The sequence below is a fragment of the Trachinotus anak genome, unplaced genomic scaffold (assembly GCF_046630095.1).
Source record: "Trachinotus anak isolate AG129_WGS33_773 ecotype Australia unplaced genomic scaffold, CSIRO_AGI_Tana_v1 ptg000033l, whole genome shotgun sequence".
In the NCBI taxonomy this organism is placed as follows: Eukaryota; Metazoa; Chordata; class Actinopteri; order Carangiformes; family Carangidae; genus Trachinotus; species Trachinotus anak.
Window position 1 is genome coordinate 1013654 of NW_027273884.1, and position 25945 is coordinate 1039598.

Consider the following 25945-nt stretch of genomic DNA (forward strand, 5'->3'; position numbering starts at 1 on the left):
ATTGACCCTAGACATCAGAGTAAATGTGCAACAGAATGACTTCAGACAAAGAAAACTCACCTTTGGGTTTTTTTTCCCTTTGATTTTTAATATGTTGTTCATAATTGGGTCTAAATTAAAGTCCAAAGACAAGCATCTCCTGTAAACCTGGGGATAAAAGCAATTGGTCTGTCTATGTGTTAGCCCTGCAGTGGACTGATTTCCTGTTCAGAATGTTTGCCTGCTGTTTCCCAATGCATGATGTGAATGCAAATGTGAATATAGACGACTGCAAAATTGATACAGTCAGACACTGACACTGTCACTGAGGGGTTCAACAAGATGACTCATCGCCTGTTGAAATACAATCTCAGTTTAAATACCAAAAATTGGTGCACTCACAGAGAGTCATACAAATACAAATTTTCCAAACACAGACATCACACATGCACATGTACAAACATGTGCACATACACAATAAAACATAAGGTGGGAGGAGCACACATGTTTTCACCCTTAACAGCATTCCTGTGCAGGGATGTCCACACTTCTGGCCATTTTCCAAAACCGTGGATTTTCCAGAAACCCAGATATCTTCTTATCTTCTCCATAATGTAATGTGTTTCTTTATTTAACTTCTTGGCTGTAGAGCTTGTCCTATTAAAAAATAGGTTTTTCCAACGGCTGAAAAACTATCAGGGTTGGGTTTGCAGCCAGCACCAAGGTAGAACTACCTTGATCAGGCTAACTAAATTGTATGTGCAATTTAAATTCTATTTCAGATGCACTACTGTATCATCAATTACGTGAGAAAGTAGCGACTTTAAAATGAAATTTTACAACTTCAGAAGGTTCGCTTTTTTCTGGCATCATTGGCCATTCCATGTCATCTGGAGTCCCACAATGTCTTATGAATGAATTCCTTAAGTCCCATAGAAAATGAATGGGGACAAATTTCACTATTAGTCAGGTACAAATGAGCTGCTCCTCTACTCACTTTTAGATTAGATTACTAAAAAATATTGCTGCCATTGTCCTGTGTTTTGGCATCTGATAAGCATTTGAATACATTTATCTGTTACCAAACTGGACTTCCTAGAATTTTTTTTTTCTCATTGTACTTTTAGCAAAAAGCTGCCACCAATACAGCCCTCTGCACTGCTTTAATACAGGGCTGTTATCCATCTGAATTTACCCTTAGAATATGGGACATGGATCCTTGCAATGTCATCTAAGTTTAAACTATACAGACTCCTGGAAAGCAAGATAAAGAGACAGAGGGCCAACTATAGAGAAAAATGAAACTGAACTGCACCTTAAACAAAGCCATCGTTTTAAATCTTGTATCTAATTTTTACCTAGTCTGTAATTATTCCATGGAAATGCAAACAGGAATGCACAAAATGACTCTTTGTTAGAGAGTTAGTTCCTGAGTTTAGTTAACAGATCTTCAGTGTTCTGGTTTAATCTGAATAAGCATCCATCAAGTTTACTGTCTAAAAGGGGACATGCTGTGTTGCCTAGGTTAATTGACTCTCAGGTAACACTGCAAGGCAAACTGGTAAGTCAGTCATGTTCTCAGCAATGTAGATGTCTTTTATTGGGTGTATTCAGTAACAGGAGGCATGTATGACTCATTCTGAAAAGAAAGGCAGTTTATTGTTAGGGGTTAACCATCATGTCACACTGCTGGTACTTCGTTAAGAATACCTTTCTGAAGTACACAAAACTTACTGCACAATACTTGCTCACGTAAGAACTATCCAACTCTGTCTTCTAGCAATTACATTTTTGAGTAAATTGCACCATTTTCACTTAAGGTACTAATTAAATGTTTTATGTTTAGGTGTTCAAAGCACTTAGTTAAGACTAGGGAAATATTGTTGTCTGGTTGAATATAGGAAAGGTTCATAGTGACTTCAGACATAATATGTTTATTTACATTTAACCACAGTCTTTCCCTTATATTTACCAAGTGGTTTCATTGCCTAAACCTAAACACAGATGGGACTGTGGGTGTGAGCCCTGGTCTCTGACTTGACAACTGTGCACTTTATACACCTGCCATCCACCTTAACCACCACCTCACATGCTGTTAATAAATTTAGCACTTAATTAAAAAACATTGCCTCTGAATGTAATCCAGCCAGCAATAGCATTGCTACCATAATGTAAACAGTTTAGTATAATATGAATGTAATTTCTAAGACACTATCACAATATATTCGTGATTTATTAATTTGACAGATAGGAAATGGAATGAGAGAGGTGTATGATAAGCTAGAAAGGTCCCTGTACTGTACTACAAAGCAGGATTTGAGGTAACTTCAAGTGTAACCCTGGGATTTTTAAGTCCTTGGATGGTGGTTCACTTCTTACCGGGCTAAATCACCACAGTAACTAATCCTAACCTGCTGGACAGGTTAACTTCAGAGGATCAGCTCAAAACTTGTCAACAGCCCAAATACTGACCAATCAGATGTCTGAAAAAACTCCTCATTCCTACAAGATCCCGATGGGATGAAAAGAGTTTACAATTAAGTGACAAATAATACTGAGCAGTAGACATTTTTAGAAATCAGTCAAATAAATGATTTTGCTGTTCCAGTCCTTGCATGTGTCTACTCTGGTTTTAAACCAAAGCTTCTGACAAATGCATTCACAGTATATCACACTAAAATACATATGCAATACATAGTACATAAACTACTATGGCATCAGTTTAATTGAATATTTGAACAAAGATTATTTAATCCTGACAGAACTCCTGACAGTATTGATGCTTCTTCCATCACTGCAGCTCTGAATAACTTTATGACAGTAACTGGAAATAAAAATTAAACCCTCTGATGACTTTTATTAGAAAAATTATCCACACACTGTTTAATATTTCCCATGATTATGAATGAATATTTCAGTCAGATTGACATCAGCTACTTTTCTTCTCTTCTCTCCTATCTGCTTTGGCAGAAGCAACAGTCTGACATTACTAAACACATTAATTTTTATCTGCATCACATATTCATAATAGTTTGTTCATCATCAGACAAAAGAGCCAAAATACTCACTCAGCAAGAAACTTAATGATAATTCATGCAATTATTTACATTATATCCTCAGCCTGATTTTAGTAATAAAAAATATTTTTTGTATTTCTTTCATGTACGGTATTCATATTGTTTACATTTGACCCTTTATAACCTATAACCAAAATTGACAACAGGTATCACTGTTTCTTCTCATATCATATTAAGAGCTTTATTCATTGTTCTGATGATGTTGCTTATAATCTAAAAAAAAAAAAAATAGATATCCTAGCTATGTTGAACTTGCTTTGTAGTACAGGCTTAAGGAGTCCAACCGTATATATTGTGGCTCTATGGTATTGGTTTTAACCATGAGGCCGTGGTACAGGTTGTTCTTTGTTTTTGTTGTTGTTGTGTTTTCGGAAGCTAATGTCAGTGTTCCATCAAGAAGAATATTGACAAGTTCAGAGCGGTAAAAGCTGGACTGAAAAAACTATTTTTTCCTTTTTTTCAAATTTATTTCACCAGTTAGTGTGTATATTTTATTGAATAAAGTCTACCAAATTTTTAACGAATTACAGGATATTGGCAGTTATCATTACATTTCTTCACATTTAAAACATGTCTATATCCCATGTTTCTAAAAACACAACAAAATCATGAATTATTAGTAAACAGCAAGATAAAACAATGTTTGGTCACAAGTCTGGTCATAAAACTATGAAGCATTTCTGGATCCGCTGCAACGACTCAGTGATGATTCCCTGGAGAAAAAAACACAGTGCGGTTATTTAAATCTCACATGTCATACTAATGACAACAGTAGCAATCAACCAAGCCATACCATGAATATCTTCCTCACCTTACCATGCATACTTGTAACTAACAAAGTCTGACATGTGCCATTGTAGTGTTAATACCCAGCTTACATGAGTACACTGAAGAATACATGGTGTTCTCGTCCGCCTCTGAAACATACTGTATTTCTTAAGATTTCTGGACGTGCTCACTGACAAACTGTATTTAGAAGGTAGGCAAATTATGGCCTATTGATGACATACTGTACACACAAATCATAGGGGGGAGGTGGAGATCAACCATATAGAAAGATTACTGTTTGCTGATTTAGTATTGATTCGCGTAAACGTGCATGTGAGGAGATTCAGTAACAGTGGTTCCAATTCCCAAAATTAAATCTACTAGGTTGTACCAAATCAAATTGCCATTGTCATGGTCGTTACAGAAAACTGACTGGAGGGTTTATTCAAACATCTCAATGACAAGTAAAATTACCATCACATTTAAAGACCGAAGTGTGAGTTTAAAGGGGTATACTAATGAAATATACTGTATTGAAATTAAGCTATTCTTCATTTTAGTGGACCCAGTTTGGAACCACTTCAAATAAAGCAATAGTTTGACAGTTTGTAAAATATGGGAATTTGTTTTCCAACTGAGAGTCAGATGAGAAGCTTGATATCACTCTATAATCTGTCTGGTAAATATAAGGCTATGGCCAGCAGCTGGTTAACTGAGCACAAGGACAGCAAAACGCACGATACAGCTAGCCGGACTCTGTCCAAAGGTAACAAAATCCACCCATCAGCACTTCTAAACCTCACTAATTGACACATTATAGCTAGTTTATTAAATCTGTACAAAAAAAGTATAAAAATGAATTTTGTCCCATAAGTCTCCAGTTACTGCTCTTGGTCGAGACAAAACCTACAGCCAAAGCTGTTTACAGTCTTTGTAGCTAATCAGCTGCTCATTGTGGCTTTATACCTACCCAACAGACATGAGAGCAGTATCATTCCTCTGTTCTAACTCTTGGCAAGAAAGTAAATTTGTTGAGGCCTAATTCCCAAAATGTCACAATCGCTTTCTTCCACATTTAAAAGAATTAACTTGACATTTTTACTCTTCAAACCAGAAATCTTACTTAGAATTATGAGAGAGACTGAGATTGTCATAATAATGAGATGAACAACAACAGGAACTATACTAGGAGCTATTAATAGCTATTATTAGTATTTGTTGTGAAATGACTGCTAGAACAATCATAGTTAAATCAAAAGGAGCTTGTGTGCGTGCTTGAACAATTTGAATGACTGAAGATTAGCATCAATCATCAATGACAATGCCACAAGACAGATGTACAGGCCAATCAAATCAGGATTTGTGATCATAGTCAAAATCGGTTTAGGGTTTGGGTTGGCATCTAACTTTGTGCTTTTTGATGCAGGTGGGAACAGCATGCAAATTTACACACACAACTCTGCACAAAGGGCCCTATCCCCAATATATTTCCTATTGGAACATTTCCTTTACACCATTAGCACCAGCAGATAGCAGTAAAGCACCAGCCAGACGAGAGTACAGCAAACAGCATATACTTATAACTGTACAGTATGTGCTCAGGCATGTCTGTGGTGCTGAACCATATCTTACAGAGGATAACCTACAGTATGCAGCATAAATATGAAGCAGTTCATACAAGGAAGGCAGACTATTAACCAGCTAACAGTAGAACCCCCTTTTCTTGTTAAACTACTCAACATTGACAGCATGGCATCACTGCAAGCAAATGCTATCAAACAAAAACATGTCAAATAGAGTTCACATACCTGTGCATTGTGGAGGTTGATCACGCCACTGATTTCCTTCACAAAGTATTGCAGCGGCACCCTTTAATTTGAAACCATGGTAACAGGAGTACAGAGCAACCAGTTTGCCAGATGTAGAGGACAATATGAAATCCCCATTCTTTATCTTTGCTGGAGAGCCACACTGCTTTAAGTCTGGAATTAAGTGATAAAAGTTTTTCATGTTAATGTGCAGCAGAATGATAAAATTCAAAGGAATGTGTATGATTTTTTATTTTTTATTTTTTTTAGGACTAGGAATAGTACAACAGTCTCTCAAGCCCACCTTCACTCCTCTCTTCTCTCCAAGCTTCCAGATTCATCAGTGGTATATTATTGCAAGAGACATAATCAGAGGGATATTTCCCAAATCTGAAAGAATCATAGGGGACTTCCTTTATGTCGGAGTTGTCACAGATGACCCGAGACAGAGAACCTTTTAAAAGCTCAGTCCTCTGTTGCTGGGTGAACATGCCCTCAGCCTCCCACCAAAACCTGAAAAAGAAAAACGGTTGATCTCAGCATTTAATATTAAACTTGTCAGTAAATATGTTTAACTAAAGTCTTGATTTCTATTAATTTTTAAAATCAAGTAAATATTAATGTGCCTATCTCCATCGCGAAGCGCTTTCATCTGTTTTCCAATCAGGCAAGCAAAGAGGGGACCAGTTCTTGAGCCTGGCAACAAATCTTCAACAAGTCCTCCGAGCCATACATCGATATTGTCAGGATGTTTGTATAATTTCTGTATCTTCTCAGCAACCCTGTAGTTTCCCACAACCTCACTGAGCTCATCCAGTGTCTTAATGCGCTTCAGTCCACAGAATGCTCTCCAATCATTGTATCCTGAAAAGTAATTTCAGCACAATGTAAATAATAATAATAATAAACATATTTATTCATATCTTGCTTTCTTGTCAGGTGTTAGATGAGAAGACTAACCCCTCTCGTGTCTGTAAGATACATACAAAGCTAGAGCTAAGAGGTGGTTAGCTTAGCTTAGTTGGAAATGGCTGGAAGTAAGGAGCTAGCTGTCCATAGGTAACAAAATGCACCTACCAGCAGCTCTGAAAAGCTCTGAAACTGAAATGAACATGTTAAGTTTATAGTGTTTCACAGGGGGTTATGTGCAAGATAAGATATACCAGCTGTTTCCCACCTGTTTCCAGTTATTATGTAAAGAGTACTGTACTGACTCAGTATTGCACTCATTGTCGGACTCACATTGGACAGTTTTTCTTTAAATGTGCAATTCAGAAATAGGTAGCTTGACTGCTGATCAATTCAGGTGTTTTATGCTAGTAGCCTCCAATATAGCCACAAATTGCTTGCCTCAATTGTTTTTTTATTTTCCTTGTAGTCTTCAGCCCCAGTTGGGATTGCCCCATATGAGGCAGCTTATCAGATTTTGCATAGCTCCCTCTGGAGCCACCAAAAGCTTAATACAACTTTTAACACACATGAAGCTCTCGCTAACAACTGGGAGTTGACTTTGTTGCGAAAAACTGGTGGAGTTCCCCTCAAGCTAAGTTAGACTGAGCAGTTGCTGGCTATAGCTTCATATGAACACATGGAAGTGGTATTGAGCTTCTCTTGGACGTCTTTCAGCAAGCAAGTGAAAAACTGTATTTCCCTAAACACAAAACCATTCTTTAGAGCAGTATTGATAGCTTTACAGAGTCAGTAAAATGGTTTGTGGTAGTTGTGCACTTCTCGTGGTCATCACTGTGATGGACTAGGAAGCAACAAGTTTCAGAGACCAGCTAATAGGACTTGATGTTGTCTTCTCAATGGCTGTAAACATCACCTTTATTGTGAATGGTTTGACAGAGAGCTTATTGGAAACTTACTGACACAAAGTGCTTAAGTGTTTTGACAAAGGGTGTGACAAAGGAACTGGAGTGACAGGGAACTAGTTTTTAAGCTGACAAGGCATTGATTATTGGCTGTCACTCTGATTTGGCAAGCTAAGTGAATGCTGCTGAACCACTAAACAATGACTCTCAGTCCAGGTCTTACCTGGAAGAGCATGATCTCGCCCTCTCTGCAGGTTAATTGAAGCCAGGTCCATGTGCTGTTCTATATTAAGAATGACCAGCCTCTCTGTTGTCTCCTCTGCCATCAGCATGTTTGGGCTAACAGCAGTTGCTGCAGTTCCAATTGTACCTCTCAGGATTGGTTCAATTCCACCTAGAGAAAAAAAACAGTCTTGCTTAATTAATCAATTAATATAAAACATAGCTTTTTTTTCCTGTGCAATGCAATAATATTCTAAATGCACACATCAAAAATAATATGTTTTCTATTACCATTTATTTTGAAAGAATATGGACAGCAATCCAGTCTGTGTCTAATCAAAAATTAAATCAAAAAGATAAGATAAGAGTTTATGAGTAAATTTTTCTTTGGATGGAGCCCTCTCCCTGTGCTGTTCAGAAAACAGGTTTGTGTATCACTCCTAAGCTTGGATCTGGATCATTACAACACATAGTTTCATAACTTGTGCTGTGTATTAAAATCACTGACCACTGCATCACTGCAGTAAAATAAGACCTTTCAGCCACTGGAGGTCAGCAAAATGTGTTCAGTTACTATTTACAGTAAAGTAATAATAATCCACTCTAATGTTCAGAATTACAGGCATTTAGCTTTTTCTCTTCAGGGGCAGATAATGTTCACCTAGGATTTCTAAATCAGTGTTTGCCCTGGCCCTAACAATTATTTTATTTTTACACATTACACATTTTACAGTTAGTTTAGTTCAGCTGCTAGAGTTAATCTTTATAATTGGAAAGGCCAAGTCAGACCTGAATGTGCTGACTGGGTTAATGTAATGACAGAGAATGTATCATGCAAACTTGCATAACCGTAAAGAATAGTTTTTGTCTTTCATGAAAAAGGAATACATGTCTCTGGGGTTAAACATTACAGTCTTGACATTATTAAATTGCTTTTTTGACATTCCTTTCATTTAATTGCATTTATTTCTGTATGAATTAACATAACAACAGAATGAGAAGGCTCATGTATCTTTGATTGTACCACAGTTCTCTTCTCTGCATTTTTTTTTCTTTTTTCTGTTTGTTGTTTGTGGGTCACTTGTTAACTCAGTCACAGACTGGTGTTGTGCTAATAAACTTAACTGACATGGTTAATATGAAGCTGCCACTTTTTTGTGCTGTTTTTATGTTTATTTCTTGTGTTTTGTATCTGGTTAATTGTTTTTGAATATTAAAAAATATATAAATAAAAATATTAAAAACTTAAATAAATAAATTAATGTTTTATTCAGAGAGAGAGGAGTGAAATAGAAAGTAGGATCATTGTGTGTATGTGGTGACACCTTCAATCTGTCCTGTTCATAATCTCAAGAATATGTGACCTGAGTTACTGAAACTGTGTGATTGCACTGCATACACAAAGAGGCTCACTCTTATAGCATTGTGCTATGCAATGGAGCGTTTGGAGCATATTGTGCTTTTTGTGTAAACAGCGCTTCCATGAATTTCATCAGACTGTGACCTCTAATGTGCACAGAAGTGAAATGCAGCTGACACACACAGGATGAGAAGCTCCTCAAAGACCAGTGGCTCTCTCAGAGAAAAATGTGGATTGGTCCATGTGTGTTTAGATATTTGGCAGCTCCTTCATGTGTGATTGACTGTGGATTAGCAGGAGTGACTGTTGTAATGCAGAGGGACTGTGAAGTGATGAAGTAAGAGCTGAGCTGAGCAGGCTAGACTTTTCTATGGTCATGTGCTTATGGCAGTGAAAAGAACCTCTTAATTGGTGAGGTAATGATATTCTTCAATTTTCAGCTACACTAATTTAGACTGATAAAAATTATGGTATACAGCTTTCTAATGGTTTTATAAAATACGAGAAGGGCACTCAGAGAACACACACCTTCGCCAATGCAAATGTCAAACAAAATACTCAAAACTTCAGAGCAATACAAAAAAAAAAAAAAAATCATAGTAAATAATCTGGCTGTGCCCCAATATTTAATGGGATCTTCCAGACCCATGCCCCATCCTTCCACCAAGTTCTGTGAAAATTGGTCAAGTACTTTTTGTGTAATCCTGCAGACAAATAAACAGATATGAGTGAAAGCATGACCTCCTTGGCAAAGGTAAGGGTGCGTATTGAAGTTTTAAAGCAGCTATAATGAAATTTTTTTAATTACAATATGAAAACAATGTGATAAAGTCAGGAACATATAGATAATGGTAAAGATGGATATAACAGTGTCTAACAGCCTGGCTCCTAACTTTATTGTTTTGGTTCACTCTCACCAGTCTCAGGGTGATTTTAAGCAGCTGTTTTTAGAAAAAAAAGAAAAACCTACTGTGTACATCCTGCTTGGAAACAAAGAGCAGACAGACACATTTAGAGACTAGCTGGTAAACATAGTGGAGCATTTAGCAGCTAAAGACCCAAAAAGAGCTATAAGAGAGGAAATACTTTTTACAATACAATTTTATGGCCAAAAAATGACTCCAAATGAAAGATCATGTTGCTCTGTATCTGCTGGATATGTAAATGCAGATATGTAAACTGGGACTGTATGTCATACCCCTTTCTCTCTGCCTTTGTGTCCTGTCTTGCTGTAGACTGTAAACTGTTCAATGGATGCACCAATTATTGTCAATTATTTACATTTTTTAGCACTGACATATTTCTTCTTTTGAGCAGTTTAACAGTAAAGAAAAGATAAGAGGGATGAGGGAGAGATGTAAATGGGATGAGAAAAAGTTGTTCAGTTACCTATAAGTTTCCTGGAAGTAGATCTCTATCTTTTTTTCTGCAGTAGCTAATCTAGCACAATCATTTCTGCATTTTCTTTGTCTGATTCAGTGACAAAAATTTGAAATGGTTTATACAAAATTTAAAAACCCTCTGGACATGTTTTTAGACAGTTTTTTTTTAACCTTTTAAAAATGTCATCTGTTTCTTATATTTTTCATTTTAAACACTTAACTGAGGGACACTGGAGATTTCAGGTCTCCACATCACACTTATATCAGTTGCACAGTGAACCATGACTGACCTTCAAATTAGTTGCGATGTCACAAAATCCTGCTTGTAAGCTACCTTAAGTCAGATTTAAAGTGAGCACAAAGAAACTTTCCACTTCAATGGGGTGAATGTGAAAACGGCCTCCTAGTATTGAACTGCACATACATCATTCTGCACAGTGAAGGTGAAACATCCAAGTGAAGCAACAATAACCAAAACACACATGCTGAAAGGGGGGATTTTATTAGCAAGTGGAAGTTATTCCAAGAGCTTTAGGGCGTTCAAACTGCTTGCCATGATATACGCTGCTTTGCTGCAGTTCATTTTAACTGAATCACCACAAGAGAGGTGGGGAGTGCAAAGTTAGCGTGACCCATAATCGGAGTGGTCACAATGAGAATTAGACCCAGGTTGAAAAATATAAGAAATAGTTAGCTAGAAGTACACATTTAAGAGTGTGTTTCCTTCATATGATAGTTAAAGTATTATCCTATGCATAAGTAAGAAAATAATGTAGATATATAAATAAATAATGCAATGATAATTAGTTGAAAATGTTCCTACTGTGTAAAATGGATTCTTGCACCTTCTGAAATGAATATCCAGTAACTGGGACACTGTGTGGCTCATGTACTTGGTCTGATATATTGCTTGGTTTTCATAGTCAATGGATAAATATATGTCTATTCAGTGGTCTAATATATGTGAGTCAGTAGAATTCCATGTAACTAATTGTTACACAATGATAGACTTTGAATATTGCAGCTGACCTAAATAGGGTACTTTTTCATTCCTTCCACATTCCGTCTCTTTACGGTGTGTTTAGTGCGCTTGCAGGATATGTTATTAGTTCCAATAGGCAACTTCATAAGTGTACCGACCTTCTTTGACTATTCTCCATGGACTGAAGAAAGTGTCATGTAGTCTCAAGTGGCGTAAGTGCTCATGTTCCTGGAAGCTCTCGTTCAGTCTCCTGAGGATTGGAGAGATGGTAGCGTGGCCGAACCTGAATGCAGCTGTGGCAAACACATTGGAGGCTGAGGGGTTCGTAGCTGGATCATATCCCCCATAGGGTCCAATGTAATGTTCAAAAGACTCTGCGCCAATGATTTTTGGAACATAATCTCTCATGGTTATGATCTGGGAAAAAAGAGAGGGGTGGATCACAAAGAATTACAAAATAATCTCTTTCATAGCCATAAAAGAAAATCTAAAATCTAAGGACAGTGTGCATCACTTGCATGCTATAAAGCCACACATTGTACCTCATGGAGTTTAAATAAGAATATCACTTAACAGATAACCACAACATATCCACTTACAATATATAATATCTTGTGAATGTGTATACAGCTTGAACAAATGAATGCACATTTGTTCCCTTACAGGTTGCTGCAGAGAATTTAAGCTGTCCTCATCACTAATTATAAAGGCCTCGGTTGACCACCTGAATCTTAACACATACAGTACCACACATACACATATGCACACATGCACATGCACAGATTCAGATACATACACATTAATAGGAAGCATTTGGTGTCAGTTTTCAAGTTCTAAAACTAAGATCTAAAATCCAACAGAAATCACTTTTTGTTGCTCTAAAGATAACTTTGAACATATGAAACAGAGCTGCCTCTAATCTGGTGCCAAGGCAGTCTATTTAAGATTAACGTGGTAAGGTAAGAATGATGGCAAAGACTGGATAACTTAACTTCATTAGCTAAAATGACTCACTGACTAGTAAGTCTCAGACTGCAATCTGACTGATCTGAGTGGAGACTTACATCAATCAGCCAAAAAAAAAAAAAAAAAAATTGACAGCCGTACGAATTGGAACCTACGAAGAGAATTAAAATTAAGTGTTTTAGATGTGCTTATTATGTGTTAGTGATCTGTAAGCAGAAATCTGCACAAACTGAAACTGATGCAGACCATGTCAACTGTGACAGGAGAACACAGCTGAGACTGTATCATCTTTAGACAGTGCTGCTTCACATAGTTCTGGTCCCATATGGGGAGCAGTCACCAGACTGCAGTGTGAGGGTGGCAGTCGTGGAAAGAAACTAAGTACATTTACTCTAAAAAAAAAAAAAAAAGTGAAAAACCCTTTTGTCTCTGTTTTGGATTGTGTTAAAAATAAGGGGTGTTGAGTTTGAAAGATGTGGGCACATATCAGGCTGGGAGGGTTGAATGCAAAATATTATCCAGTTGCATCACTGGAAGTGTGGGATACAGAGTTTTGGGGGCATGATGTACACTACAAAAAGTTGAGCTATCTCAACCTCTGCTGCTTCAATTTAGATAATTTTTTTTAATTTTCACAAGCCCCCAAACTTAAGAAGAAGAGGTTCAATACCCAATTGCTGGAGTACCCCTTTACTACAAGAAATTAGCACATTCTTTTTTACAATGTCACAACATAAGGATATTGCCCCTCCACACTACATAGCAGAGGGGCAAGTAAAGTTCATCTTTAGTAGGCCTGTTATTTTTATTATTCCTGTCTTTATAACATACTAGTTATATTACTGCAATGCAGTCTATTCCACAGATATAGACAGTTAAAGCTGACATACACAGTAGCATGTGTATAGCAGGTGCACATCCCCTGGCATCCACCTCACAGCACCAACCTTAGAGCACTTTTAACTTGAATGGTTCATTTCCTGGCTAATTGCACACTACCCTTGGTCTGGAAGTGTTTTTCTTTTGGTTAGTATTTACTGCCACAGTTCCTATTTTAATGCATAAAAGTTGTGCTTTTACAGTGACTTGTCAAGAATAATGCAATATGAAAACAGCATCCTACATTACATTCGCTTTGTGTGAGCTTGTTTGCTGGGAACAGCTGCTGGAGGATTTAAATAGGGGGGCTTGGTGAGAGCTGTTGGGATTCAACCATATGGACTGACAAACCCCCACAATGAGCTGAAGGCTGCTGAAGGCTGCAAAGGGCAGCAGAGTTACATGCTTTTTTTCTCAGTAGGGTTGGATAACTAGCACAGTTTTTACATTATAGGCAGAAATTTCAATACTTATATAAAAAATTATATTCAGTAGCACTATTGCATTATACTGAGCATTAATTTATATCTTAATAGTTTGTTAGGTTTATAAATGAATAGTAGTTGAGAGTTTGTTTTGCTATGAATCACATTAGATGGAATGACTTAACTGTCTCTGGCCAAACCGCTGCAGTGCTGGACTCTAAACATAAACTTGCAACAACAAGTGCTTCAGCTTTAAAACTCAGATGCCACAACTAGCACCACTGCCTTACAAATGTTTTTTGTAACTGGAATTAAACATGAGATTGTTAATCAAGTAAAGCTCAAGATATGATGGAAACTGTAATGCCACCACCATCAAATGGTGATTAGACAACATTGGCTGTGCGGTTAGTATAAATATAATTTAGCTTTGTGGGTGACAACCACATGCTATTGAATCCTTAATGGCAACAGACCTTTTTCACAGCAGACATTTTGGTGAGCTAGTTTCAGAGCCATGGTAAGGTGCAGGCTGGCTCACTGTCATGGCTCACTGTGATACTTCATGGCAGCTTAATGGCAGACTCACTGGTGAGGGATCAAAGGATCTCTAACAAATGAAATTATGGTTGTGGCTCAGTGATTCTTTCGTTTTGCTTTCATTAATCTTTGTACAGCACATAAGCCTATGTCTAGGCTGCCGATCTGTTGTCTTTTGTTGCAGGAAGTCATGCTGAGCATGTGCTGACATGTATAACTAGTGTGATTGTTGACTATTTACTGTTATTTATATAAACTAGAGCTTGTCTGTAGTAATCATCTACTGGTAGCTGGGCAATAAAGTACAAATTTTTTGTAAAATTCTACATTATTTTCCTGAGAAACACAAACAGAGAGCTTTCTTTATTCTTCATCTCAGCTTTGAGATTTTTTTTCTGTAAAAAAATAGATATGGTTACAGTCTGTCGCTTTGCAGCCTGGTCAGACCAGATAGCCCCTCACTTTTCACTCCACTTCCAATACAAGGATTTTCCAAGCTGGTCATGGTTATAGCTACAGTATGTAAATCCCCTACAGCACCTGCCTTTTATGCTTATTTAAAGAACCCCTCCACCTTAGACCCATCTCTTTTTAATATTGTAAATCTCCTTCCTCGGGTATTGTCCCTGAGTCAACTGAAAATAGCAGTTGTTAATCCAGTGCTATAGTAAAATGTCAGCCACCTCAAAAATCTGAAAGATTACAGAATATTTTCCCTTTGCTCAAAAACGCTGTACAAACTTTAAAAGCCTAGAACCAGAGTGACTGGTCCCCTACAGAAGCAATGGATCATTTACATTAAAACATATTCTGTTCATTATATTTTATGAAGAATGTATGCATACAACATCATCATTAATAATGATCTCAGCCTGCAGGTAATAGAAATAGCTGCTGTCAACAATCAGTCCAGTCGGTCATTACTGCCTGTCATCCATCACTACTAAGACAACAAAGAAGGTAACAGCAGCAACAAAGCCTTGTTTTGCACATTCAAAAAAATACAGCCAGTAACAAAACAGACAGAGGAATCTATGTGTCTGCTAACTGGCATGAAGTGTGAGTGTTTTCTTTGCACAGAGACTGTTATATGATGAAGGATTATGACTTGTCAGTCTTTTCCACTTGGCTCTGAAGCCCGCCCTGCTATGAAGAGCCTTATGTCATATGAGCATACAGAAATCTGTCTAGGACTCGTGCTGAGCAAAGCCATATTAGCAGCTCTCTGGTTCAAACAGATATTAGCTAAGAAGAAGAGGCCATTCAAACTGATTAATATGAAACACAGAGGAAGTTGTTTCTGATCTTTTTTTAAAAAAAGAAAAGAATAAAAAAACAAAAAAACAAAAACAAGGTTAATATCTAAGTGATACAAACCATTGTTTGATACCCTTAAGCAAGAATCTATAGGGCAGGAATGAAATGTTGCCTAGCTTGTGGGAAAACTCTACACAATTTAAAATGCATGGTTTTGATAACTGCTATAGAATTCAGCGTTATAATTATTATCATTATTATTATAATTAGTAGTAGTAGTAGTAGTAGTAGTAGTGGTATTATAAAATATATTTTGATTAAACCTGCAGTTCTTCAGCCACTTGGGTGCAGAGGAAACAAGAAATAAACATAGCACTAACATACTTTTATCCTAAAAGTTGATGTGGACCAAGTGTTAGGATACAGATGCTTTTTTTTATATAACCAGTAGATATTTTATGGCCTAACATTCACATTCATTGAAAGTTGTGTTTCTCCAAACCTCCCATAGTCATTGTCCTTTAGTTCTACTTTTGGTCTTTACCAACTCCTGAGGGAAATATTTGGCTCTTTAGTTGCTAAATGCTACACCAGCTAAGGCTTTGTCTGTCTGCCATATGGTGAAGGGTAGTTGGTTTTTACAGCACTTTCACTGACTGCAGCAGCCTGCTAAGGCCAAAAACAAAGCTTTGAGCTTGAACCAAAACATTAAAGTTGCAATGAGCTGAAAAGATATTAAAAGATGGTGAAAGATGGGTAATCATTCTTTTTACCTTCATCAGAACAAGCAATATCTTTCACATATAAGTATTCATGTAATCAGTTGTTGGTATGAAAGCAGTGATTGTAGTTCTTTGAACACAGGCTTAGAGGGGTTGTTGGGAGCCAACTTTGACTCCAGTTTTGGGAACTGCACCATCACCATTTAGGTGATTTGTAAAAGATCCTTCTGCTGAGACTTTTGCAACGACAGCAAAGCAGAGGATTCCACGGCTGGTTGATTCTTACAGTCATCAGACTTAAAACAGCAGCTGTCAGGGTCATACAAGTTCTGAATCAATTAAATCAGAAGAAAACTTCCCATATAGAAGAAGTTTTTCACAATTTAGCTTTATCTTGTCTTGCCTGACTTACATTTCAGACATCACATAAATGCTACTTAAAGAAACAGTCATACCACACTGACTATAACCAGCATCTTTGTCAGTGTCAGTTCACTATGAGTGCATCTTTGTTACTCCTTTAACATCCAAACTATGCATCTTACATCACATGTTTTAAAATAACTGAGGTTCACTATAAGGTCCTGTTCTGCTTTTGATCATATGACATGATCTTCATCAGCAGATGGAGTTTGCACAGTTATTGTAGTAGCTGCTTAAATTTTCATTCAGTACTTCTTATCCGGGTCGGCTCAAAAGTTTAGATTCATATCTACTATTTCACGGCATGGAAGATCATATGACATCATCAAAAGCTATGGACCTTGTGGTGAGATTGTTTTCTCAACTGTTTTCTGATACATTATGCTTTGGCACTTTTCTATGTGAATATGTGAAATATTCATTTTGTGCTCATTTAATGGAGTCTAGCTGCTGTTATTCAAATTTGTTGAAATCACTGATGCCGTGTTTAATGATTCAATTATTCACTCAAAATGGTCTAAATTAGTTTTTATAAATACAAAAGCTAAACTGTCAAACAGAAGCAAAAATGCTGCTCTGAGTTAATGCATTGAGGCTAAAGCCTATACTTAGAATTGCATTATGTATTTTCATTTTTAAAAAGGGGAATCACAAAATGGTCAATATAACATTTTGGTGATGTAATATGTTAATTACCTGACCCCTATTCAAAACAAGTTGAATAGCCTTTATAAATTGAACAGATTGCTGCACAGTGTAACACAGTTTGTAAATCGAGTTTCAAAATTCTAATTGAATTTGTCTTGTTATTGATTTTGTAAAGCTCTACTGTATTTCTATCATTGCTATGCAGCACACAATTACCACAATAAATACAAGAATTCTATTTTCAAAGCTCCAGTCAAGGCTTATTTTTCTCTGTATTGTGAAAAACTGTGGTGACCCTGAGTCATAATTTGCTTCATAATAGAAAGAACCAACAATACATCAACAACACTCCTCCTTACTTCATATCAGTTTGCCCTTCCTTAATAACATGTCATTTTAAGTGACATATGTAGATTATAAAATCACCATAATCATGAAGGCTAGAATAGTTTGTTCCCCCTCAGGGCATCAGTTGTGTTCCTCTAAAGAAACTTTATAGCTTCATAGCGAGCAAGATTTATCTTCATCACATAGCTGTGTCTCTGGTACAAATATAAACAGTCCTCAACTTCTTCATGGGATTCACTCAAAATGTGAGTCTTGACCCACTGCCAAGCAGAGCATGACCTCCATTTGATTTCTCATCGTTGTCACTCTGACACTGTTGTAGTAAATGGTAAGTATGACCTGTTCTTATGTATGTAGTCCAACAAAATCTGTTCATGGTTAAACTCATTGCTGCATAGTGACTACAGACTGTAGAAAAAATATGTACCAGCAATGTCGTTGGTCAGTAATAACAGTGGTTGCAGCAGGAAGTATTGCTACAGCTGGCCACAGTAATATAACAATAATTAATTATTGATATGCCATCCCTATGAATATGACTATACAAGCAGGTTAAATAACAAACAAAAGTGTTCTGTGATAATTTGACGTGATTGTTTCTGGAAAGTCTGCAAGTTCATAATTTCATTCATTCAAAACATTCAGGGCACTCACCTGAAACCTGAAGAATTGAATTACAGTACAGAAGCTGTTCAGAAACAATTGGCTGAAGTAAATGCCACATTTTAACATTTTTGCACTTAATGTGAGACCTCAGTGAGGTTCTGACAAAGACGGATGAATATTTGATCTTACAGATGTTACAGATGTGACACTTTGCACCAGCTGTATAAGGTCAAACATTTTTGGCACGGGGCACAAGATGGAGAAGTGGTTGCTACTCTGCATGGCAGAAAACATGACTGGTTATTTTAAATTGTCAAACAGTGGGCTACAACATTTCTAGCACTGCTCAATGAACTGTTAAATAGAGCTGGAACAAGTTGCTGATTGACAGAATATTAATCAGCAACAATTTTCATACCCAATTATTAATTAAAGTCATTTTAAAGACAAAAAAGGTTACAGCTTATTTAATGTGAATATTAAGGGTTGGATGATAAATATCACTCTCACCAGAAATGTAAAAACAATGATTTGTTGATTTGAGTTACGTGCTTGATCTATTTAATTAAAAATATTTGGAGGTTTTGATGAGAGGATTTTTTTAAACTTTGGGACAGAGCCATGGTAACTCTTTTGCTCTGCTTCAGGTCTTTATGCTAAGCTAAGCTAACAATCTCCTGAACTTGTATTTAATGTACAGACGTGGGAGTTGTATTAATCTTCTCATATAAGTCTCAGCAAGAACACAAATGAGCTACTTGAAATGTAAATTTTTTCATTAAATGTTTCAACTGGGAAATGTTTGTGGCATGTCAGCCCAGTACAGTTTTCAGTCAGTTTAAACTGGTTTTAATTTTGGCATACTGAAACAATTTATTTACTAGTCACATACCTGGTGCAAAGCTCCAATGATCTTGCGGGTTTCTTGGTATATAGTCTCTGGGCTCCAGTGAAAATTAATGCGTTTCAATGCCTCTGCAATTCGATTGTGTTCCCTAAGCCACAATATATGCAAAGAGGTCAGGGGTACACCCTCATTGACCCGAGTGTCTCCAGCACTGAAACACTCCACTCTCTCCCCCTGTGGGTCCTGGAGGCACTCTGATGGCAGACTACCTATGAAAGGAAGGTAGGGTCTTCCTTTTGGATCCTTGAACTGTTTGTTGACAGCAAGTTTCCCATTATGGCCAGAGAGATCACGGAGGAAGCTCTCCATCTTTGGAGTGTGGCCATACACAACTGAAGCATCTATGAATGATGAGATGGCATTCATCTGTTGTCGCTGCAAGGCTTGGCCAATATCTGACACACAATTGACGAAGCAGACTGATGCGGAGCGATGAAAAGGCATGCAGCCTTGTGCAGTGGAGAGCATATCATGAGTCTGTAGAGAAGACAAAATAATTTGAAACAAGCTGCTTCAATAGCATTTAGAGCCATCTATCAGATTTATATGTTGTTGTGATCATGGAGTGCAAGGAATGGTTCAACATTTTTAGAATTTGCTTTCTTGCCTACTTAGATGAGAAGATTGACCAGTCAGATGTCTGACCCTAATGTCCCCCCTAGCTTAGCTTAGCATAAAGATTGTAAACAAGGGGACAGAGCCTGCCTGGCTTTGTGCAATGGTAACAGAACCTACTTACAAACACCTCTAATAAATGTATCATATTCCATTTGTTTTATCCATACAAAAACTAAAGTGCAGAAGCAATTTGTGGTTTTACAGACAGTTACCATGTGGGAGATCACAAAGTCCAGCAAATCAGTCTTGCACAATGCTAATCTAAGTTAACCAGTTGCTGGCTCTAGCTTTATATTGAATGGGCGGACATGAGAGTGGTATGAATCTTCTCATCTAACTCTCAACAAGAGAGGAAATAAGCAAACTTCTCAAAATGTGGAACAATTTCTTTCAAACACAGGACTGTGACAAGAGAGCAATCGAAATACAAGTAAGCAAAATGTAGAGAGACTGCTGTTCTTTCAGTTTACCTTAATGGGAAAGCATGGATGCACATTTTCACACGTGTTCAAACAGTCCGTGAAAGTCACAGAAGCAGCTCGGCTGGTGCTTTGAGGTGTAAAGGTTATGTCATGGTCAGCGTACTGCCCCCACTCCACCAGCAGTTGAGAATAGATGTCATCTCTACTTTTAGAAGTGCTCTTCATTATTTTCTTGCTGACTTCATATGGCTGTTGACACAGTAGGATTTGTTATTTTGGAAGACAGTGAGTACCACGTTTACACCATTTATCAGTCAGTGTCATTAATGAAGATGAACACATATTCTCGGGAAGGCCTTTTGTGTTCAGGTCAGGGGTTATGATGGATGATAGTGTTCTTGTTTGTGTGAACTAGTTCATTCTTTGATTCATTAACTTATGTTATAAATAGATAAATGACTTAAGCTCAGCAAACAGGCTGTGATATGGCAAGCTTCCTTTTTTTCATATCCTAATTTATCCAACTTTGGCAACTGATTAAAAAATGAGTTATTCAATACATTAAGCATCCAAGATATGATTTACTTGATCCCTCTTTATAAGAAATGGGAACGTTAGGATCAAAGATTATTAAATATCTAAAAGACTAGTAAATTACAGCTCTTATATGTGGAGGTAAACTGCACACTGGATACAACTAATGCATATTTCATGAGTTCTTCCACTAAAAGACCTCATTCTCACTGTGTAATGAGTGCATAAATTAAAACTGAAATTCAATGCAAATATCATCGTAACACTTTCATTTGCCTTTTGAGAGAATGTTTATCTACATGACTAGAAACCAACTCCTTTCAAGCTACTGGAATAGTGTCTTTTAAAGCACAGGCCATAACCTTCAAATACAGTTGTAATCTGTGTCATCTCATACACACTTCTGCTGTCCCTAAATTGCTATGGACTTTATCTGCTGTAAAACAGGTTAGAAAAATAAATGGAATGCAACATTAATGCCATGGGTTTGCAGGGTAAGCTTGCTTCATTTCTAATTTCTCCACCAAGACCTTTGTGTCCATCCGGCCAGCATTTTGTAGATTACCAGGGGAAGTTGGAATCCATTATGGAGCCGTCCTTGGTTCCAACCCTTGGGTTCACTCTCTCCGTCTTCATATTCAGCTGGAAGCCATCTGACCAAGGGAGTGTTGGCTGCTCCCCAGAGAGGATTTTGCCTGACAAAAAGAATCATGAAGCGTGTCCAAAAATGCAGTAGTGCAAAACAGTATATGCCATCACTGGATGCAACAGCATTTGTTCTCCTCCAAATAAACAGCAAGAGTGTGAAATACTACGTTTCTACCAACATCAAATCAATATCAACTTCTTATGCCAGGCTAGGTAATTGAGAGATTTGCTAAATATTAGTGATTTAAGTGTAGGTTCAGTCAGTGTTTTTGCTGTTGTGAATGTCCTTCAGCAAACCATTACTGTTTATGAAGCAACAGCAGTGGTTGACTGAAATAAATATAACAAAGAAGAAGCCACAGTCTGCATTGAAAAAGTACACAACTTGTTTAGCTCTGAGTTATATGACTATGGACAGTTACAAAAGAAAAAGGTCAGAAACACATTGTATTTTTTTTTTCCACACTTTCATTTTCCTTGTAAAAACAAGGTGACTACATTACCCACAATGCTAGTAGTGACTAACATAAACTTGCGCTGCTAGCCTCAAGCAGAGATGAGTAGAGGACTGGACTTCTTCAGAATTGTTGTCTTCAGCCCGAGCTGACACTGACTCCCCATTGGAGGCTTCTTACAGCTTTTAAAGTATATACAACAGTATTGCCCAACACCTATAAACGTACTTTGATGTATGAAATCATCAATTGTCATTATGAAAAGACTGAATTTGACTGCGTTTTGGTTGAAATAGACTGTGTTTTGGGTTGAATCTCAGTAAAGGAAACGTGGACTTTTTCAGTATTAAATCAAACCCATGGTCTTGTCCTTACTTTAACCTGTAGTTGCTAAGAGTGGGTATTAAAGGAAAACAAATGCTGTGAGTGAATATTTTATGAAGTACAGTATAAACATTTTCCAACTTGCCAGATACATTGATTAACAGCATTTCCTCATTATGTTGATTGGGAACAAGATGTTGGCGCCTTTATGTTTTCACCAAAACATACAGGAATTTTCTGTTGTAAATCTGTTCTGTATATATGTATTCTCTAAGATACAGGGCTGGGTAAAAACAGCATAGACTACAGTATACAAACAATATAATTTCAACTGCCAATCTTAAATGAAATCCTTCATTAAAATAATATTTTACTTGCTCTTTGTAATGAAAGGGCAAATAAAAGTGGAGCACAATCAAAATGTAATTTAAAAATACAAGTTTTATTTCTATTTTCAAGTTTGAAACTGCACCATTACTGCTCAAACTGAATTAAAAAGGAAACTCCAGTGACATATAATCTTTATTGTACACAAATGTAGCCCCATGCTATGATAAAAATGAAACTGAATGTGATATGGATGTCTCATTTTCAATTTGGTAGAAAATGTGCAACCTACGGTTTGAAATTTAAAAAGGGAAACTGGGTGTTTGCAATTCAATTTTTGAGCAGCATCAAGGTGTGGTGGTTGGGATTAACAAAACCATGAGAAGTGGCTTTTACCTCACTCACTTACCTAAACGTTCGACACCAGTTCTTATACCTTCTTATATTATAGTACCTTTTACTGTATAACAATATGGTTATGCTTCTTTGACTTTCTACTTCTTGAACTCTGACTCAATAAGTAAGAGATCCGTTAGCTACCTGTTATTGCAGATGCCAGATATGGAGCGATACTTTGAGTTGAAATGGCAGATGGATGGATGTGTTGGAGGAGGACACTGAGACAGCTCTGCGATCAGCTCCACATCGTCCCATGACAACAACTCTAGCATAGTGACAATGGAAAGGTTACACAAAAAAATAAAAAATAAAAAAATCAATGAAATTCAATCTTTTAATGCATTACAAGCATACAAAATCTGATAGACACTCCCTATCAAATGAGAAACAATAACAATAAATTGTCCTACTTTTGTCTTTTTAAATTTTCTTTATGAGTTCTTTAGTTATAGCCCATATCCAGTGGCAGTGGACCTGTTAGAAATTTTGTCTGTGTCAAACTTGCCTTGACCCCATGGTGTCCAACTGTCTCTTAAGTTTTGTGGGACATTGAGATCCTCTGGATTTAATAAAAGAAAGCCATTCTACCTGGAGCCGTGACATCCCTTTTGTATCTCTGTCTTGCACTTCTCTTTAGGACTTTCAGAGTTGTTTGAAAAACCTCTGCAGCTCGGGCAATCTCCAGGGTCTCAGGCTCAGTTTGCCGAAGGAATCTGAACATATGGGTGGAAGACGAGGGTGTGCTCCGTCTGTGCACAGAAATCAACAGGTTCTTTTTGTCCTTTTTTGGGAAGGTTGTTTTAGTTACAACAGAGACAGATGGTGAATATTAATTCATGTTTATTACCGTTGTCTAGAGTGGAGCAAGGCCTCATCTACAATTTGAAGGCTTTCTTGATATGATGAGATAAGCAGTTCTCTGACAGATGAGGCTGTAAGATACACGGTACATAACAAAAGAGCACAAAAATCTGTTAAAATGGCATGGAATGCTCTCAGTCTGTACCAAAATATAAACTATATACTGCAAGTGGCCGAAAGTAAAAAGTAACTAAGTTTTAAGTATTTACTACATTTCTTTAGTTTTGAAGTAATTGCGAAGAGCTAGTACTTTGAATATTCACATTTAATGCTATTTTCTACTCAACATTTTAGACAAAAACATTTTAGAGATTAAGATTTTATATCAAACCAGTTTTTGGCTCATGACCCATGACTTTTCGCTCTATGTCTTTTGCCACATGTTTCAGAAGTCTATCAAGTGTTAGCAGTTCCACTGCAGTGATTTCCACTTAAACCTCTCAGATGGTTTCATTCATTAAAAAACTGTGTGAGGCTGGGGTAGAGAGGTAAAACTGTCCAATATCATATAATATACAGTATATATAATACCTTTATATTATATAACTATAATATATCCAAAAAAAGATAGGACACATGAACACAAATTTGTGTAGCAGATTTATAATCAGACTACTAATCATTTCATGGCCCTTCATATCTACCTGGCGACCCTTTGGAGGGGGTAACTCCAAAGTAAAAATGTAACTTATCCATTAATGTATACGCAATGAAAATAATATCATATATAATGTGTCACACACGTGGAACATTTTTCTTCAGAACCAGTACTTCTACTTTGATATTTCAAGTACATTTGATTATAATTCTTATATGCTTTCACTTAAGCTGGGTTTTGAACAATGGATGTTTGCCTGTAAGAGGGCACATATATCTACACTGTGATATTAGTAGCTTTATTTACCATGATCTAAGCCTCTCTTTTACCACTGACTGTCATGTATCAAAGTGTTACAACAAGTGATACATGTAGCATTTTACTGTGAGTAAATAATTCGTATTCTAATGTAATTGAGGCATCATTACATCAATACACAAAGCCAAGAGTGAATGTTTCCCCCAACCTTGTATGCAGCATTTTCACTTCCATGTCAGTGTGTCAGTTTTGGTAGTAAATCTGCTGACTTGCTTTTAAACAGCAATACAAAATTTCAATACAAAACAAGAACAACATACCTTTTTTAAATGAGATATATAGAGACAAAAACTTCAAGGACACATAAAAAACATTGATGATCCTGCTATTTTTTCCATTAGTTTATCTCCTTTCTCCAGTTCCAGTACATATTTACCTTAGGAAAGAGTGTAAAGCTCATTATGTTTTAATAGTGGTTATTTATTATTAGTATAACTATATGCTCTGTCTTGCTACTCTGTCACCACACATTTTAGATTCAAGCAGATTTCAGCAAAAGTGTTTATAAAAAAGATTTACTTACAATTGAAATGCTTGACTTCATCAGTTGAAAAACTTGGGAGAACAAGGCAAACCAACATTGCCTGGAAAATTAAACTGAAAAAACAAACCATTTTGGTGGGCAGTTTGTAGAAGAGTCAAAGATTTTCACAGAAATAATGAAGAGTTATCCTAGTGCTGTGTGCCCTGTTGAACCTGTCCTTATATATTCAGATAAAACAGGGAGTCCATTGCCAAGGTTAAAGAAACCAGCCCTCACTGGCGTAACTCAGAGATTCAGTGTTTCTCTTGTCCTTGGTTGACTGATTCGAAAAAGTACTTTTTTTTCACTCCATTATCTCAGCCACTTGGATGTTTGGTCGGTCCTGAAACTGTTTAACTATTCCAGAGAAAACATGAGATAATACTGACGTAGTACATTGTTTGTCTTGCATATAGACTGATAGCTCATGTGGGCTTAATTCATCCATGTCTGTACGATGTAGGGGATTAAAAGGTGGCAAAGACATTTCCAGCAAAATTTTTACTCTATCACCTTCCTATCAATTGTTATAAGCGTTTAAAATCTGTCCAATCAGAATCAAGCAAATGGATGTCAGAAAGTGTTTAGGAGCACGTTTCAAGCCATTTGGAGTGGATTGGGATAGGTCTGAAAGTGTGTTTTTGTCAGGGTTACTTGCATGTCCTGTTGTCAGAAGTTGCTATAGTCTGCAGATTCCAGCAGGACCTGACAAGGTTAGGTGAGGTTTGGGGTTTGGCAGGTAGAGGTAGGTTACCTATTTACTGTTTAAATCTGTATATTCGCGGTATAGACTATGGCTCCTCAG

General features: G+C 36.9%; 1 protein-coding gene across 1 annotated transcript; it reads right to left on the minus strand.

The window, feature by feature from the left end:
* Positions 1-619: 619 nt before the first annotated feature.
* On the minus strand, positions 620-25540 carry tpo (thyroid peroxidase). Its single transcript, XM_071471213.1, has 13 exons — positions 25141-25540; positions 23688-23772; positions 23429-23589; positions 22982-23105; positions 21253-21382; positions 20202-20402; positions 19099-19590; positions 11551-11809; positions 7670-7840; positions 6259-6496; positions 5937-6145; positions 5633-5806; positions 620-3769 (listed from the first exon to the last, which is right to left on the minus strand). Exons 1-13 carry the CDS (start codon positions 25229-25231, stop codon positions 3756-3758), a joined length of 2349 nt encoding a protein of 782 aa, XP_071327314.1. The 5' UTR covers positions 25232-25540; the 3' UTR covers positions 620-3755.
* Positions 25541-25945: the final 405 nt, after the last annotated feature.